The sequence below is a fragment of the Oncorhynchus kisutch genome, linkage group LG26 (genome assembly GCF_002021735.2).
Source record: "Oncorhynchus kisutch isolate 150728-3 linkage group LG26, Okis_V2, whole genome shotgun sequence".
Taxonomy (NCBI): domain Eukaryota; kingdom Metazoa; phylum Chordata; class Actinopteri; order Salmoniformes; family Salmonidae; genus Oncorhynchus; species Oncorhynchus kisutch.
This window is the reverse complement of record NC_034199.2, coordinates 19863427-19880168: the sequence shown is the minus strand read 5'-3', so window position 1 is coordinate 19880168 and position 16742 is coordinate 19863427. Positions and strand designations below refer to the sequence as shown.

The window sequence follows — 16742 nt, the reverse complement described above, 5'->3', positions numbered from 1 at the left end:
AACGGAGGGAAACGAGAATGTAGGGAGGATAACTATGATCACTTGGCTCAGTTTATTTTTTGTTGAGTCACTTTTGCACAAATTAAAACACTATAGTCAACGTGACTTAAAGGTGGTCTTTGGGACAGAATGTCACCTGCCTGTTCAGGAAGCCACAAAGCAGATTCCACCTGCCCGACTGTTCAGTTTACCTTCCCCCGGCAATCGGGCAACCGTTAATGTCAACCCCTGCAAGGGACCAAACACTCCCTAGGTGGAAAGGAATGTCTAGAGTGGTAATAGCCGCAGGTTAGATTTCAGACGTTACTCACCGAGCTACCCTTGGTGCTGCCGTAGCACAGAACCAGTTTGCGGTAGTTATACAGCCGGATCTCACTGAACAGACTCAGGTAGGATGGCATCTCTGGTAGTGATCGTGAGAACACCAGGACACACTGGTAAAGCTGGCTGATGGCGCTCCAGTCGTTGAGGAACATCTCCACCACCTTCCTCCCTCCCACAGGCTCAGACAGAGGGTTCTCATAGGTTAGGTACACGTGACGCGTAGAGGCTGGACACACACACAGAGAAAAGGGAGAGATAAGGGCACATTAAACTCAGTTTGGGTAGTATGTGTGTGTGACAACATGTGCATTTCTGTGTGTGTTGTATGTGCTCATGTGTGTTTGTGTTAGTATGTACCTTGTTCCTTGCTGTGTGTGCTGTTGAGCGGGCAGTTGGCCAGAACCAGCTCCCCGACCCAGGTACGGTTGTTCCGACCCTGCAGACGGAAGGTGCAGTCCAGTAGAGAGCGCTCCAGTGCCTGCCTCGTCTCCTCCCCTACGCCCTTACTGGGAGGGATCCTAGGGAGAGGAACAGGACCACAAGGGGTTAGGTACATATCTATCACTGAAATTATGGGTATAAACTAACATTTAAAATAAATCAATTATATATATATATATATTTTTTTTGTAGGTATGTGTCCAAGTGGGCTGCGAGAACGTTACAGTTCAAATGAGTAGAAACTAAATTGCAATCATAAGACACTTTCTGACTTCAGTATCATCTTTAAAGCCCCCATGCAGTCATTTTCATAAAAACATTTATATTATTATTATATTATCACTGTATCTAATATTTATTATATTATCACTGTATCTAATATCACTCCAAATATATATTTTTATAATTTTTTCCCCTGAGCTTCCTTTTGCCATTGAAATGCTCAGTCGGTTCGGGTGGGCATGTTGATAAAATGTTAATATATTACAAACACAGCCCTACTTGGTGGATAGGACCGTCGAGACCAGGGGTGTCAAAGGGTTTTGGTTTTTTCCTTTCAATTAAGCCATAGACAACCAGGTGAGGAGAGTTCCTTACTAATTAGTGACCTTAATTCATCAATGAAGTATAAGGGAGGAGCGAAAACCCGCAGACACTCGGCCCTCTGTGGAATGAGTTTGACATGTGTGGTCTAGACTCTAAAGCAAACCCTGCTAACCCCTTTAAAGTAGGAGGATACATAAGCCAATAAAAGATGACTGGTCATTGGTAATAAACAGATCAGATTGTGATGTCATGCTGTGGGCCAAAAACGCCATCCCACCTGAACAGGCTGAAATTCCAGGCGGTTTTCATTTTTTAAAGCTCTTGCACATAATTTTCCCAATTTCCGTGTTATTTCGATCGCAGTGTGAAAACATCAATAGAAAAAAAAAAAGTAAATCACATTTGACCGCACTGCCCCTTTAACATTCCCATTGACTTCCATATTGGTGACAGTGCCACTAACATAAATTGCATGATGTGGAGCCTTACTTGAGGATGCGGATGGCGTGACTGCAGCCGTCTCCCTCCACCTGCACACCCTGGTGAGGAATCTCCATCTGAGATAACTAGAGAAAGACATGAGAGAGACATGTTAGACAGAGGAGGAATGGAGGGGAAGAAAGCGAGGGATGAGGAGAGGACGAAAAAGAGGAGAGGTGAGGAACCGCCATGTGTGACAGCTGGATAGAGGAGGAAGGATAGATGAGGAGAGGAAAGGAGGATGAGAGGGATGGATAGGAAGAGGAATGATGAAGAAAGATATGAATAATAGAATGGGAAGTTGTGGAAAAGTAAAGAGTGAGTAAGAGTTGTAAGATAGAGAATAAAAGTGGGTACTCCCTCCATCCATACCTCCACTCTGAGGCCTATGAAGGGCATGTTGGTGTCACACATGGCCACTAGGTGAGCCAGCTCCTTGTTGAAGGCAGACATCTCCCCTGAGCGCTTTGGCTTCTTGGGCTCCAGAGCCCCCTGGTCTCCTGACAACTGGACGACAGAGAAGAGAGAGATATACAGTGAGATAACTGACCATCTAATGATAATAAATAATAAATTAAATGCATTTCATTATTCAGGAAAATATCAGGGTTTACATGTATATTGTAAGTATTTTTCCTTCAATTACTTCTTTTAGGGCATGGTTTCAGATCATCAATATTTGAATTCATTGGACTGTGGCGGTCACAAAAGTTAGTCAGCCGGTGATTGTCAAGCAAATAACTGTCGGTCTTACGGTAATTGACCGTTAATTAACAAACACATGTAGCATCTCCTGGCTTCCACACAAGACACTGATGCTGACCTTTGGAACATTACATTTTAAAACGTCTAATAAATCCATGTAATATAGCCTACACACCTTCACAATAAGTCCATTATTTATTTTAGACAGGTCTAAAGAAAAAAATGTAGTGTATTTCATAAGAACAGAAAAGCATACTCGGAGTTGTCCTTACGATATGTTAGGCCCTGATCTGGCAATGTCATATCGCTGTGGGTAACACTAGTTCACTTAGCAGACAAGATTAGCTTAGAATTCATTGGCATTATTATATATAATATTAGGGTGCGTTATGGCCACACAGGGGATGCTGCCAGGAAATTTGAGGCATTATCAAGTGCTTCACAAATGGTGAATGAGAGACTGACGAAGTGTTTACAGCCTGTGCAAAATAATTAGGCAGAGCTCAAGTCCTTCAAACAACTTTTCAAAATGATCATTAGTTGCATCGTGCAGCCTTACAATGTATTAAAAATCGGAAAACATATAGCCCAACGTTTGTAGAAAAACTAAAGACAATACAAATAAAAAAGTGGTCAGATGAAGCAGATGCTAAGCTACAGGACTGTTTTGCTAGCACAGACTGGAATATGTATCGGGATTTCTCCGATGGCATTGAGGAGTACACCACATCAGTCATTGGCTTCATCAACATGTGCATCGATGGCGTCGTCCATACAGTGACCGCACGTACATACTAGAGGTCGACTGATTATGATTTTTCAACGCCGATACCAATTATTGGAGGCCCAAAAAAAAAAAAGCCGCTACCGATTAATCGGACAATTAAAATTTTTTTTTATTTTATTTTATTTGTAATAATGACAATTACAACAATACTGAATGAACACTTATTTTAACTTAATATAATACATCAATAAAAGCAATTTAGCCTCAAATAAAATGAAATCTGTTCAATTTGGTTTAAATAATGCAAAAACAAAGTGTTGGAGAAGTAAAAGTGCAATATGTGCCATGTAAAAAAGCTAACATTTCAGTTCCTTGCTCAGAACATGAGAAAGCTGGTGGTTCCCTTTAACAAGAGTCTTCAATATTCCCAGGTAAGAAGTTTTAGGTTGTAGTTATTTTAGGTATTATAGGAAAATTTCTCTCAATACAATTTGTATTTCATATACCTGCCAGTGTAACAGTATAGCTTCCGTCCCTCTCCTCACCCCTACCTGTGTTCGAACCAGGAACACATCGACAACAGCCACCCTCGAAGCATCCTTACCCATCGCTCCACAAAAGCCGCAGCCCTTGCAGAGCAAGGGGAACAACTACTTCAAGGTCTTAGAGCAAGTGACGTCACCGATTGAAACGCTATTAGCGCGCACCCCACTAACTAGCTAGCCATATCATATCGGTTACACCAGCCTAATCTCGGGAGTTGATAGGCTTGAAGTCATAAACAGCTCAATGCTTGAAGCACAGCGACGAGCTGCTGGCAAAAATGCACGAAAGTGCAGTTTGAATGAATGCTTATGAGCCTGCTGGTGTCTACCATTGCTCAGTCAGACTGCTCTATCAAATCATAGACTTAATTATAACATAACACACAGAAATACGAGCCGTAGGTCATTAATATGGTCGAATCCGGAAACTATTATCTCGAAAACAAGACATTTATTCTTTCAGTGAAATACGGAACCGTTCCGTATTTTATCTAACGGGTGGCATCCACAAGTCTAAATATTCCTGTTACATTTCACAACCTTCAATGTTATGTCATAATTCCGTAAAAGTCTGGCAAATTAGGCGGCCCAAACTGTTGCATATACCCTGACTCTGCGTGCAATGAACGCAAGAGAAGTGACAATTTCACTTGGTTAATATTGCCTGCTAACCTGGATTTATTTTGGCAAAATATGCAGGTTTAAAAATATATACTTCTGTGTATTGATTTTAAGAAAGGCATTGATGTTTATGGTTAGGTACAGTCGTGCAATGATTGTGCATTTTCGCAAATGCGCTTTTGTCAAATCACCCCCCGTTTGGCGAAGTTGGCTGTAATAGTCTTCACAGAGTTCGCAACGAGCCAGGTTAGCAGGCAATATTAACTAAATATGCAGGTTTAAAAATACATACTTGTGTATTGATTTTAAGAAAGGCATTGATGTTTATGGTTAGGTACACATTGGAGCAAGACTGTCCTTTTTCGCGAATACGCACCGCATCGATTATATGCAACGCAGGACACGCTAGATAAACTAGTAATATCATCAACCATGTGTAGTTAACTAGTGATTATGATTGATTGGTTTTTTTATAAGATAAGTTTAATGTTAGCTAGCAACTTACCTTGGCTTCTTACTGCATTCGCATAACAGGCAGTCTCCTCGTGGAGTGCAATGTAATCAGGTGGTTAGAGAGTTGGACTAGTTAACTGTAAGGATGCAAGATTGAATCCCCATGCTGACAAGGTAAAAATCTGTCATTCTGCCCCTCAACAAGGCAGTTAGCCTAGGAACGGTGGGTTGTTATTGAAAATAAGGTGTTCTTAACTGACTTGCCTAGTTAAATAAAAGATAAATAAAGGTGTAAAAAAAAAAAAATAATAATAATAAATTGGCCAAATCGGTGTCAAAAAACAAAACAATTTCCGATTGTTATGAAAACTTGAAATCGGCCCTAATTAATCGGCCATTCCGATTAATTGGTCGACCTCTAGTACATACCCCAACCAGAAGCCATGGATTGCAGGCAACATCCGCACTGAGCTAAAGGCTAGAGCTGCCACTTTCAAGGAGAGGGACTCTAAACCGGAAGCTTAGAAGAAATCCTGCTATGCCCTCCGACGAACCATCAAACAGGAAAAGCATCAATACAGAACTAAGATCAAATCGTACTATACCGGCTCTGATGTTCGTCAGATGTGGCAGGGCTTGCAAACCATTACAGACTACAAAGGGAAGCACAGCCGAGAGCTGCCCAGTGACAAGAGCCTACCAAACGAGCTATAGTACTTCTATGCTCGCTTCGAGGCAAATAAAACTGAAACATGCATGAGAGCACCAGCTGTTCTGGAAGACTGTGTGATCACTCTGCCAGAAACCCTACACCCACTCTAAATTGCATACCGCCCCAACAGATCCACAGATGATGCTCTCTATTGCACTCCACACTGCCCTTTCCCACCTGGACAAAAGTAACATCTATACGAGAATCCTATTCATTGCCTACAGCTCAGTGGTCAACAACATGGTGCCCTCAAAGCTCATCAATAAGCTAAGGACCCTGGGACTAAACACCTCCCTCTGCAACTGGAGCCTGGACTTCCTGACGGGCCACACACAGGTGGTAAGGGTAGGTAACAACACCTCCGCCACACTGATCCTGAACACAGGGGCCCCTCAAGGGTGCGTGCTCAGTCCCCCCCTGTATTCCCTGTTCACGCATGACTGCACAGCCAGGCATGACTTCAACACCGTCATTAAGTTTGCCGATGACACAACAGTGGTAGGCCTGATCAACAATGATAAGGAAATATAGGGAGGAGGTCAGAGACCTGGCCGTGTGGTGCCAGGACAACAACCTCTCCCTCAACGTGATCAAGACAAAGAGATGATTGTGGACTACAGGAAAAAGAGAACCGAGTACACCCCCATTCTCATCGATGAGGCTGCAGTGGAGCAGGTTGAGAGCTTCAAGATCCTTGGTGTCCACATAACCAACATGGTCCAAGCACACCAAGACAGCCATAAGAGGGCACGAAAAAACCTATTCCCCCCTCAGGAGACTGAAAAGATTTGGCATGGGTCCTCAGATCCTCAAAAGGTTCTAGAGCTGCACCACCGAGAGCACCCTGACTGGTTGCATCACTGCCTGGTATGGCAACTCCTCAGCCTCCGACCGCAAGGCACTACAGAGGGTAGTGCGAACGGCCCAGTAAATCACTGGGGCCAAGCTTCCTGCCATCCAGGACCTCTATACCAGGCAGTGTCAGAGGAAGGCCCTAAAAATGGTCAAAGATTCCAGCCACCCTAGTCATAGACTGTTCCCTCTGCTACCGCACAGCAAGCGGCACCGGAGCACCAAGTCCAGGTCCAAGAGGCTTCTAAACAGCTTCTACCCACAAGCCATAAGACTCCTGAACACCTAATCAAATGGCTACCCAGACTATTAGCATTGCTCCCCCTTTTACACCACTGCTACTCTGTTATCATCTATGCATAGTCACTTTAATAACTCTATCTACATGTACATGTTATCTCAACTAACTGGTGCCCCCACACAGTGACTCTGTACCGGTACCCACCTGTATATAGTCTCGCTATTATTTTACTGCTGATATTTAAAATGACTTGTTACTTTTATTTCTTATTCATATTTTTTATTTCTTATTCATATTTTTTATTTCTTATTCATATTTTTTATTTCTTATTCATATTTTTTATTTCTTATTCATATTTTTTTATTTCTTATTCATATTTTTTATTTCTTATTCATATTTTTTATTTCTTATTCATATTTTTTTTTAACTGCATTGTTGGTTAGGGGCTCATAAGTAAGAATTTCACTGTAAGGTCTACTACACCTGTTGTATTCGGCACATGTGACAAATAAAATTTTATTTGAAGTGATGATATATGTAAGTGATGATATAATAATATTGTCACCAATCAGACTATTCTTGATTTAATCTAGTCTTTACATATACTAAATAATGTGTGAAATTTGTTTTGATTTAGAACCATTATCATGCACCTGTCTCGAAACAGGGTCAGTGGGAAAAAATACATGTCATCTATGCACTTAAATAGCAAATGGAGGACGCTTTTCCCCGTGGTTTATTTTCATGCTAGACAGGTAGGCTATACTCCTGTTGTAAAGAGAAGCAATGTGCTTAATATTAGGAAAGTTGAAAAAAATATATAGTAGGCCTAGCTTATAGAAAGCTGATCACAAGATTCGAGAGTGCGCTGACCCTGGTGCTAGAGGGGGTACGCAGCTGGAGGTTGAATGTTTGAAGAGGTACGGGATTATACTGCCATAGCCTATTGAAATATCGCCCAACATCTTTGATTTTATTTTTTAAATGTAAAAAAAAATTGATGTCAGAGTGATTAGAGGGACAATGGAATGCTGAATACCAGGCAGTTAGCAAGTTTGGTAGGATATTAATGACCATCAGCAGCATCAGAGCTTGGAGAAGCTTAATTACCGTGACTAAACGGTCACGTGGAATTTGACTGCCTTCATGACTCGTGACCGCCGGGTGTGGCGATAATACGGTCACACAACAGCCCTGATTGTAACCCGTACAAGCAGTTCTGCAATCCATTCCTACTTTTCTCTTGGCGCCATGGCGGGCCCCACGGCTGGCGCAATTGTCCAGGACGAGCTGCTCCAGGTTGGGTTTGAAGTGCTGAAGGAGCTGGGCGCATGGAGGTCCCTCCTCACCTTCCAACTGAGACACAGAAAGGAAGGAGTACTTGTACTGAAGCTCCGTGGGACAGCCAGGCACGTCAAGCATCTCCACCACCTAGAGAGACAGGGAAGGGGAGAGAAGAGGGAGGGAGAGAGAGATTGATGGGAGAAAACAGTAATGAGGAAGAGTGAAGAGTGGGAAAGTTGTGCATGGTTAATGTACTGTATATTGTTTAACATTTTCTTGTTTGCGCAATAAACAAACAGTTTTTGGGGACAAATAATTGGGATAAGGTGGGAGGCACTTACAATGTAATACTGTGGTAGGCGGGTTAGCCGGATGAAGAGCCTGTGTTTTGATAGGCTGCCAGCAGGGTGGGAGACGGAGTTGGAGAGGTGTAGTATGTCTGTGCAGATAGTGGGGAGGTGTTTCACCGACTGTCTACACCTCTGTTCCCCTAACCAAAACCTGGAAGAAGAGTGGTGAGGAAAGAGAGAGAAAAACATAAGTAAACTGAAATTCGACATTCTCCAAATAGACCAGACTCTGCCAATGAGCAGCTATTTCACAGTCCTACATTCACACATCAGTGAGACATCATTATCACTCTGCTAACACTCTTTCCCTGACTGACAAACAAGCCATTTCCTGGCCAGATCACATAGAAATAAAATCACAGAACATTGACTTCAATCCCTGTTCCAGTAATTACATTTTTATGCATATCACACAATGACATACTCAACCACACACACAGTAGAGTGCTGGTCTACAGAATTTACACAGACACCCTGTGCCATTTCAGAAATTATTTGCCTGCATAGAAGCACATTTCCATGGAAGGGCAAAAGATCTGTTCTCATATCCGTATGGGCATAAATATAAAATGCAACACGCAACAATTTCATAGATTTTAACAAATTTACATGACTGGGAATACAGGTATGCATCTGTTGGTCACAGATACTTTAATAAAAAGGTAGGGGTGTGGATCAGAAAACTAGTCAGTATCTGGTGTGATCACCATTTGCCTCATACATAGAGTTGATCAGGCTGTTGATTGTGGCCTGTGGAATGTTGTCCCACTCCTCTTCAATGGCTGTGTGAAGTTGCTAGATATTGGCAGGAACTGGAACACGCTGCCATCCCAAACATGCTCAATTGGTGACATGTCTGGTATGTATACAGGTCATGAAAGAACTGGGACAGTTTCAGCTTCCAGTTGTGTACAGATCCTTGAGGCATGCGGCTGTGCATTATCATGCTGAAACATAAGGTGATCGCGGAGGATGAATGGTGCCACAATGGGCCTCAGGATCTCGTCACGGTGTCTCTTTGCATTGAAATTGCCATTGATAAAAAGTAATTGTGTTCGTTGTCATGGGCTGGCGAGGTTACACGTGGTCTGCAGTTGAAAGGCCAGTTGGATGTACTGCCAAATACTCTAAAACAACATTGGGGGCAGCTTATGGTAGGGAAATTAACATTCAATTCTCTGGCAACAGCTCTGGTGGACATTCCTGCAATCAGCATGCCAAATACACGCTCCCTCAACTTCAGACATCTGTGGCATTGTGTTGCGTGACAAAACTGCACATTTTAGAGTGACCTTTTATTTTCCCCCAGCACAAGGTGCACCTGTGTAATGATCATGCCGTTTAATCAGCTTCATGATATGCCACACCTGTCAGGTTGATGGATTATCTTGGTAAAGGAGAAATGCTCGCTAACAGGGATGTAATCAAATTTTTGCACAACATTGTACAGAAATACACTTTTGTGCACATGGAACATTTCTGGGATCTTTTACTTAAGCTCATGAAACATGGGACCCACATTTTACACGTTGCATTTATATTTTTGTTCAGTATACAAAGTATACACTACTAAGGTACTAGGGTGAAGCACATTGCATACTAAAGTGTGCTAGTGTGGATTTGGCGGTATGAAGCCCTTCTGAGGAGTAGTGATGTGACATGACAGGCAGTTGTCACAGAGAGACAGGAAGTGGATTTACTTGAGCTGCTGCAGCCAGGATATGATGCGCTTCATGTCGTCGTTGATGGTCTTCTCGATGTCGTCCAATATGGACTGATCTGGAGACAGACAGGCACAGTGGAAGTGAGTACATTGTATGTGTGTGTCCCAGCTTACCGATGTGGTGTATGTGTGTATGCATGAGTGTGTGCACATGTGTGTATGTGCACCTCCCTGCTTACCAATTCCATACAGCATGGGCTGGAACATCCCTGAGTGCAGGTCTACGAAGATGTGCAGGCACTCGGAGCGTCCACAGGGCTCCAGGATTGGAATGACCAGGGTGGGCAGAGCTGTCTCTATGAACGCTGAAACACAGGTAGGGACAATAACAACATCACACACTGACAACATGGTTGTTTCTCTCCGCAACATTGTTAATTTCATTCTGGGTCAGTGTGGTTGGATTAGTCAGTGTCTAGCTAAGTCAGAGAGGACAGACTCACAGCTATCGCTGGGGTTGCTGCTCTTCAAGATGGCTTTCAGCTCCTGCAGCTTCTGATGGGAGCGGGCGTGCACGCTGTCAATCAAAAGCTTCTCCACTGACAAGTGGTCAATCTAAAGGAGGGGGCAGGAATAAAGACAGGAAATTAGGTCATCACAACAACAAAAATTGTATAGCACCATATCTGTGAGGAACTTGGCGTTGGCACACCTTCATGGCTCTCTCCATCAGTCTAGAGTCGCAGGCAGGGAGCGGAGGATCATGGGAGATCTGCAGAGGCTTGGAGCAGTCCGATTCGTCAATCTTGATGGTGACTTTGTGGACCGACGCAGTGCCCGTCTTCCTTCCCAGGACCTGTTGGCTGGAGAGGGGGAGAGAGAGGGAGGGGGGGACAAAGAAAAAGGTCAAATGATGGACCAATTTCCTTGTGATGAATGACAAAAGTATATGCATTCAACAAACCAATCAATCAGGCCTGTTAATGTGTAACTTCTTAGTGAGTAGTTGTGTGTTTCTTACTTCCAGACGGCCAGTGTGAGGCACTTGGCAGGCATGTAGCGCTCCACCTGCACCAGGTCTCCCCAGCGCTCTCGGACCAGCATGAGGGTCTGGGAGTGGAGGACCTCCAGCTGAAGAGACAGGCAGAATGAGTCTAGAAGGGACGGGGTTAAGGAAGGGATGGTCCCGGAAGATGGCATACACACTTACTCACAATGCACACAGATAAAGAAATGCAGCCACACGTGATACATACACACCCAGGATGTGTGCGTGTGATGACAGACTTCAGCCATGAAACCTGGCAGTTATACTTGCTATGAAGTTCCAATGAGGTTCATACAACAAATGACTGAGAAACAAATCCTTGGCGTTCTATTGAGCATAACAGTATTATAAATACATGTAGCATTACTCATTTCCCACTAAATACTATTTGAAATGTAAATATTTCTGCTTGGTTCATGGAAACAAACTGATAAACTGAAAGACAGTATGACTGTTGGCTGTGGCACTCATTGAAATGCTGTTGGTCCCTTGGCTTTCTGTACGCATGGTCACTGTTGGTCAATATTGTATGTGACCACACACAGACACAATTACATTCACTGCAGCAGCTCAAGCCAGACATGGCCCTGAGCTCACTGTCTGCACAGAAACAGTACACACACACAGTGAAAGGATACGCAGGCAGCTGTACATATCCTGCAGTGGTTTCTCATCTGCAAACAGGCGTGACTGCACCAGCTCATGGATGAAGTTCACTTGCATACTGTGGACCAGAGCTCTGCCATCTGGAAGGAGGGGGCAGGGGGAAGACGGAGGGGAAAATATTGAAAAAGGAGTTAACAAAAAATAATACAATCTTAAAATTTTGTTTTTTGCAAGTACATGATATGTATTTCATTCAAGTTGGATTACTCCTGAGCATCAGGACCAGAATAATTATAATTTGCTGTACACATATTGTAAGAATTGAACACTGGACTTTTCCTTTTCAAACATCTCACCAGTCAGCAGCGGGATCTGTGCGTTTGTGTCGCGTCAGCAGCGAGATCTATGTTTGTGTCGCGTCAGCAGCGGGATCTGTGTTTGTGTCGCGTCAGCAGCGGGATCTGTGTTTGTGTCGCGTCAGCAGCGGGATCTGTGTTTGTGTCGCGTCAGCAGCGGGATCTGTGTTTGTGTCGCGTCAGCAGCGGGATCTGTGTTTGTGTCGCGTCAGCAGCGGGATCTGTGTTTGTGTCGCGTCAGCAGCGGGATCTGTGTTTGTGTCGCGTCAGCAGCGGGATCTGTGTTTGTGTCGCGTCAGCAGCGGGATCTGTGTTTGTGTCGCGTCAGCAGCGGGATCTGTGTTTGTGTCGCGTCAGCAGCGGGATCTGTGTTTGTGTCGCGTCAGCAGCGGGATCTGTGTTTGTGTCGCGTCAGCAGCGGGATCTGTGTTTGTGTCGCGTCAGCAGCGGGATCTGTGTTTAGCCCAACTGATGCAGCACAGTGGCTATAAATAAATAGGCTGAAGCATGGGGTTGCCTATCTGCATTTATTCTGTTGGGCTAATCACTAGTTAGATCCCAAATGTGAACTTTTAACTAGTTAGCATCCTATCGATGAATTTTGTCTAAAAAAAATTGAATAAACATAGTAAAAATTATGTTAGGATAACTTGTGGTAAACCGCCACCAGGGTTAACACTGCCTGTACTTCTCACAGAAACCACTTAATGCCATAATCCCCCCCCCCCCCCCCCCAACCCGTTCCCTGGTTACCACTACTCTTGCGTAACTAAAATCCGTCTCATCAAAAATATGTAAGTCACTCCAAAAAACAGATTGAGGTATGGTGGCGTTTTACCCCAAGTTACCTTACAATTGACCCGTGTTAACCCTGATGGCCTATCTCAAGGCCATCAGACTGTTAAACAGCCACCACTAACATTGAGTGGCTGCTGCCAACACACTGACTCAACTCCAGCCACTTTAATAATGGGAATTGATGGGAAATGTAAAATATATCACTAGCCACTTTAAACAATGCTACCTAATATTATGTTTACATACCCTACATTATTCATCTCATATGTATATGTATATACTGTACTCTATATCATCTACTGCATCTTTGTAATACATGTATCACTAGCCACTTTAACTATGCCACTTTGTTTACATACTCATCTCATATGTATATACTGCACTCAATACCATCTACTGTATCTTGCCTATGCCGCTCTGTACTATCACTCTCTCATATATCTTTATGTACATATTCTTTATCCCCTTACACTTGTGTGTATAAGGTAGTAGTTTTGGAATTGTTAGCTAGATTACTTGTTGGTTATTACTGCATTGTCGGAACTAGAAGCACAAGCATTTCGCTACACTCGCATTAACATCTGCTAACCATGTGTATGTGACAAATAAAATTTGATTTGATTTGTTACAGTTCATGCAATAGCATGTTCTGAATCAGATAGCCTACTCTAAAATATTTGTCTAAATGCAACTTCTATGCATCTATTCAAATGCTATTAGTCCCCTAGGAAACACTGACCAGCACTTTGGTTCCTACCATGTCATAACTCTTACCTGGCTTATCATTTAACGTCATGTCAAACAACACCAATCACATAATTAGAATAATCATTCTATTTCTATGATTTTGCCCATATCGCCTTAACAACCTGGTAACTTTACCATTATACAAACATTTGGTGGCAAAGAAACAAAAAAGGATATATTCTCAGATGATGTGCTTCATATATGATTAATATATGCCCAATGTAGGCTCTTTTTTCTGGTGCTGCTAAATGTTGTGGTGCTCGTAACTTTTTAAGTTAGTAGTATCAGTGCTCCAAATTATGTTTTTTAATTGGGTGCGTTAGTAGCGGGTTCTGTGCGTTTGGTGCGTTAGTAGCGGGTTCTGTGCGTTTGGTGCGTTAGTAGCGGGTTCTGTGCGTTTGGTGCGTTAGTAGCGGGTTCTGTGCGTTTGGTGCGTTAGTAGCGGGTTCTGTGCGTTTGGTGCGTTAGTAGCGGGTTCTGTGCGTTTGGTGCTTGGTCAAGCAGGTGTTGTGTATCTTACCTCCAGTCTCCTTGTCCTCCACCAGTATCTCCAGCTTCAACAGTCTCCAGGGAATATCTGGGTCATCACCCATCACCGTCAGTGTGGCCTCAAACTCCCCCTCCACACGGAACTTCACACGCCCATTAGCTACGAGATACACAGTGAGGTTGGCCAGCTTTTATTTTAATATATATATATATATATATAATAAATGTGTGTGTGTGTGTGTGTGAGATCCTTACCCACGGTGAGGTTGGCTAGCTGGGGTGGTAGGTCTGTCGTGACAAGACGATGTCGAAGGATTTGATTGAGCTGGTTCAGAGTTGTCTGCTTCTCCACTTTAGTGATGGGGTCTGGTGGAATGATCTTGTCCTACACACACACAGCGGTCAATGCACTGGGCCAAACAGGGCTTCAGATTTCTCCATCCCTATTCCACACTCCAGTCCAGTTGGTGGCAGTAACGCACTACTAAAGATTTCTGTGTTTGTGCACATAATGTACATCGCACATAGCTGACAGAGTACATACATGAACAGCATTTTTGGCCAAACTAAACAGGCACCGAGGCTACTTCAATCATAGTGGCTTACGAACACAAAGGCATCAGGTGTCTCATTCTATTTGACCATTATTTAACCAGGCAAGTAAACTGAGAACCAGCTTTCAATTAAAATAAGAGAGGCCAGGTCAAGAGGTCAAAACAATAGACTACGAGAAAAAAATGAAAATGAACACAGACCAGTTAGGAGTGTCTTACCCGTATGCAGGTGGGCAGGCGAGGGTATGACCCGGTAGTGAGCACATCGATTGCGAACGGGATGGCAAAGCTGGGCAGGCGGGCGTGCACCAGGGCGTCCCTTGCTAGCGATGCCAGCCTATCAGCCGTGTCCACAAATAGGAAGGCCTGCTGGTCCAGAAAGCTGGAGATCATCTGTGACCGTGAAAACAGAAGGTTAGGGGTTAAAGGTCAGGTTAGCTTATGACCGTACTCAGTATTATTTTGAATTATGTGCAAGGATGCTTAACTCAAAGATAAACATAAACACTGCACTGATGTCAGTGTGGAAAATCCTGAAAAGTTTTATGTGAAAAGGTGAGAGTTATGTGCATAACTCAAGATAGTATCTGGTTGTCTATGCCCACTTTGAGAGTGTTTGGTGTAGAGTACTGTATTCTAGCACACATACCGCACACTTCTCCACCTTCCCGGCGTTGCTGGCCCATTTCACTAGGGCAAGGAGACGCACAAACAGCTGTCTGGTCCGACTGGAAAACTGGACAATCTCGATTTTTCTGTTGGAAACAGTAGAAAATACAGGCAAAAATAGATGTCACATACAACAACATTCCTAATTTGACAAGTCAATTTCATCAGTGAGTACACCCAGTGAAACAAGAGACGAGCATACCTTTCCATGTCTGTTTTTCTGGGGAGACTGCAAGAAAAGACAGAAACAGTATTGGTAACTTTCAGGTATTACATAATTTTACCACAATTTATGAAATCACTATGAAAATGAAGGAATCTCAACTAATAAATACCCATTGCATTGAACGGGGTCTCGTCATGACTTACAGTTCACCCAACAGGGTGATTTCATGGTAGGTCCTCTGCAGGAGAAACTCAATCAGCAGGCTCAGCCGGACCCCTTGGGTGGCCGGGGGTCCGGGAGGTGGCGGCTGGGTGACCGAGGTGGGACCCCCGATAGGGACCAGTTGCCCATCTGATCCAATCTGCACCGGAGCCATTTTAAAATAACGCAAGCTCCACGGATGGAGACCGAAAAAATGTAAAACTATCGACTCGCAATAACTTTGAACTGGTACCAATCTTACACGTATTCTACACCATTTCGCGCAAAATAGTTATTTAGTAGGGGCTCGGCGACTTCGCCCCATAAAAAAGTCGCAAATACCCGCGTTTTAATTGCTTATAACAGACTAGATTCAATGCTGTTCAACCGCCATCTTTGCAGTCTGACGGGAAGTGATCACGGTTTGGTGGAAAGGAAGACCCGGATACGGATTTTAAAGAAACAATATAAGGAGTCGCTCGTGAGAGTTTACTCTGCTGTTCCAAGATCAGTATTCATACACTAGATTTGTCAATAATAGGTTAGACCATAAACAATCAAACTGGCCCCCGATCAGCGCCTGTGTTTTCGTGAGCGATAATTAAGGTACTTTGATTGTTTATAATATGCCCTGTCATTTCGTATGGGATACTGTGCATGACATTTTAGTAAGATAGATCATATAACAGATACACCTTATTTGTCCCCGAGGAGAACACAGAAAAAAACAAATACAGGACAAAACAAATAGACACACACTTGGTATAAATGTTAGATATTTGAAGATTGATGTGTATTGTCCCTATAAAATAAATGTAATAAATGAAAAAAAAGTTATGTATATGTGATGCAATTAATTTCAATGAATTGGCTGGTGATAAAGAAAAGCATGACAAGACATGGATTATGTTGGCAGTGGCAGGGTCAGTGGTAAAGGTATTAGGGTTTAATTCTGATTTGAATAACTGCTGAATCCTCAATTCCCAGAGGCAGGAAATAGGAATGACTTTTCCATTCCCTTCCATTTCATTTTCACAGGATGATACATAGCTTTATGTCAATATGACATGGCTGCAAATGACATGGCAATCAAAACATTAACACAATCTAACTGTGAAACAAGATAATCATAAACAAATATGTTTATTTCCAAAACGCTACATC

The 16742-nt window shown here is 43.2% G+C and overlaps 1 protein-coding gene across 2 annotated transcripts in view; it reads right to left on the bottom strand.

Annotated features, from left to right (window-relative positions):
• Positions 1-16004, bottom strand: part of med14 (mediator complex subunit 14) — a 35868-nt gene extending 19864 nt beyond the window's left edge. For both annotated transcript variants that reach the window (XM_020461449.2, XM_031805815.1), the window contains exons 1-18: positions 15581-16004; positions 15414-15440; positions 15192-15297; positions 14762-14935; positions 14244-14373; positions 14020-14148; positions 11631-11738; positions 10966-11098; positions 10657-10807; positions 10448-10559; positions 10184-10309; positions 9982-10060; positions 8273-8432; positions 7884-8078; positions 2164-2298; positions 1801-1877; positions 682-842; positions 312-550 (exon numbers count right to left, since the gene is read on the bottom strand). In XM_020461449.2, coding sequence (XP_020317038.2) covers positions 312-550; positions 682-842; positions 1801-1877; positions 2164-2298; positions 7884-8078; positions 8273-8432; positions 9982-10060; positions 10184-10309; positions 10448-10559; positions 10657-10807; positions 10966-11098; positions 11631-11738; positions 14020-14148; positions 14244-14373; positions 14762-14935; positions 15192-15297; positions 15414-15440; positions 15581-15753 — 2415 coding nt within the window. In that variant the 5' untranslated portion in view covers positions 15754-16004. The remainder of the gene's footprint in view (positions 1-311; positions 551-681; positions 843-1800; positions 1878-2163; positions 2299-7883; positions 8079-8272; positions 8433-9981; positions 10061-10183; positions 10310-10447; positions 10560-10656; positions 10808-10965; positions 11099-11630; positions 11739-14019; positions 14149-14243; positions 14374-14761; positions 14936-15191; positions 15298-15413; positions 15441-15580) is intronic.
• Positions 16005-16742: the final 738 nt, after the last annotated feature.